General features: G+C 49.6%; 1 protein-coding gene across 1 annotated transcript in view; it reads right to left on the reverse strand.

Annotated features, from left to right (window-relative positions):
- Positions 1-2,500, reverse strand: part of recql5 (RecQ helicase-like 5) — a 37,358-nt gene that overhangs the window by 1,357 nt on the left and 33,501 nt on the right. The window contains 3 exon segments of the mRNA XM_048232764.1: positions 795-822; positions 1,173-1,432; positions 1,517-2,146. Coding sequence (XP_048088721.1) covers positions 795-822; positions 1,173-1,432; positions 1,517-2,146 — 918 coding nt within the window.

Genomic DNA, 2,500 nt, shown 5'->3' on the forward strand with positions numbered 1-2,500 from the left:
CAGATGACGGGCCCAGAGTGGGTGGAGGTGAGTCCGTCACTGCCGAGCAGCTGAAATCTGACCTGCACTGTGTTTTTATCGCTTTCAGCTGAGCCCATTTCAGACAGAGGGCAAACAGGCACATCTGACTCAACTGCCCCTGTGTAGGGTATTTAAACAGGCACATCGGACTCAACTGCCCCTGTGTAGGGTATTTAAACAGGCACATTGGATTCAACTGACCCTGTGTGTAGGGTATTTAAACAGGCACATTGGATTCAACTGACCCTGTGTGTAGGGTATTTAAACAGGCACATTGGATTCAACTGCGTTTGTTTTGGGGAATTTATGTTAACAGATTGGACTTATCTTCCCCTGTGTGAGGTATTTATTAAAACAGATCACAAACATCTGCCCTTGTGTGGGGTATTTAAACAGGTAGATCTGACTTATCTTCCCCTGTGTGAGGTATTTATTAAAACAGATCACAAACATCTGCCCTTGTGTGGGGTATTTAAACAGGTAGATCTGACTTATCTTCCCCTGTGTGGGGTATTTATTAAAACAGATCACAAACCTCTGCCCTTGTGTGGGGTATTTAAACAGGTAGATCTGACTTATCTTCCCCTGTGTGAGGTATTTATTAAAACAGATCACAAACATCTGCCCTTGTGTGGGGTATTTAAACAGGTAGATCTGACTCATCTGAGAGTGAGGACATTATTGCGTGTGTGCGTGTGTGTGTGTGTGTGTGTGTGTGTGTGTGTGTGTGTGTGTGTGTCTTCATGTGATGTGGAGAAAAAGATGAGATTTACCTCTGCTTCCTGCTTTACTTCGACCTCCCTGAGAAATGAGGAGACAAAAAAGAGAGAAGGATAGAGAGGAGAGGAGAGGAGGAGAGAGAGAGGAGAGGAGAGAGGAGGAGAGAGAGGAGAGGAGAGGAGGAGAGGAGAGAGGAGAGAGAGGAGAGAGAGAGGAGAGGAGGAGAGGAGAGAAGGAGAGAGAGAGGAGAGGAGTAAGAGAAAACAGTGAATGGTTGGGGGAAGAATGGTGTTCTTAATACCTTCATAAATAAATATATTCATTGGTACACACACGCATGGCAGAAGACCTTTTGTAAGATTTTTGTCTCACTCTACCACAAACAAACAAACACGCACACACACACACACAGAAAGGAAAAGTGTGTGTACCCATTACATCCCACGGCAACAGATCCACCTCCAGACTCCTCCCCTGTCGCTGGACTCGTCTCCATGGAGACCATCCCCAGGGCATCCCTCTCCGTGACGACCGTGTCTGGGAGACCAGTCTGGACACCGTTACAGCTGTCCCCCTCACTGCCCCCAGTGTGTGTGAGTGTGTCTTTCTCCTGCTTCACCTTGACAGTGTGTGTGAGTGTGTCTTCCTCGTCCTTCACCTGGACAGTGTGTGTGAGTGTGTCTTCCTCCTCCTTCACCTTGACTGTGTGTGTGAGTGTGTCTTCCTCCTGCTTCACCTGGACAGTGTGTGTGAGTGTGTCTTTCTCCTGCTTCACCTTGACAGTGTGTGTGAGTGTGTCTTCCTCGTCCTTCACCTTGACTGTGTGTGTGAGTGTGTCTTCCTCCTCCTTCACCTTGACTGTGAGTGTGTGTGTGTCGCTGTGTGTCCGAGTGTGTTCACACGTGTCTGGTTCTGCCGGTGAGCTTGTGTGTGTGGCTGTGTGTGCGTCGTTGTTTGTTTGAGAGTGAGAGCCAGTCCATGAACTGATGGTAGAGGTGGTGTGTGTGTTCGAGAGTGTGTCTGACTGTGAGTCAGTGTGTGTGTGCGCGTGTGTGTCCTTCCTTTTGAAGAAATCGGAGATGCTGCGCGTGTCTTTGGCGGCCTCAGCCAGTTTATGCTGCTTCCTGGTTAAGCCCCGCCCCCTCTTGCTCGGACTGCTCTGATTGGCTACCACGGCGCTGGCCTTTGCGCTGATCAAGGTGGTGACCTCTTTAGGCTCCGCCTTCACACTTTTCCTCTCAGGCCGCCAAACCTCATCCTCGTCTTCTCTCTGATTGGCTGAGACCTGTGGCTTGTAGGAGTGGTTTGTGTGGGCGGAGTCACTTTGGGCTTTGAGAACCTCACTGGCTGTCTGGAAGGGGTTGGACGACCCCCTGAGACCCGCCCCTACACGCTTCCTCTTCAGCTGGTGAGATAAACACACACACACACACACACACACACACACACACACACACACACACACACACACACAGAACAAGACGGTGACTCAGAGCAAGAGCGATTAATGATAGTGGCGAAGTGCGATTGGTTCCTGGTATTCCAGCGATTTGGGGAATTCACCAAATTCCCAGTGTACATATGGAGCACATTCAAAATCACCCAAATCCCAGGAACCAATCACAACTGCTGATCTTGTGTGGGGCGGGCTTTATACGATGACAGACAGGAGAGAAGCACCTGAGCTCTGGCGTTGGACACAACCAATAGAGTGCCGAAGCCATGACGCAGCGTTGTCAAGGCAACAATTTCACTGGAT

The sequence above is a fragment of the Alosa alosa genome, chromosome 22, assembly GCF_017589495.1.
Source record: "Alosa alosa isolate M-15738 ecotype Scorff River chromosome 22, AALO_Geno_1.1, whole genome shotgun sequence".
In the NCBI taxonomy this organism is placed as follows: Eukaryota; Metazoa; Chordata; class Actinopteri; order Clupeiformes; family Clupeidae; genus Alosa; species Alosa alosa.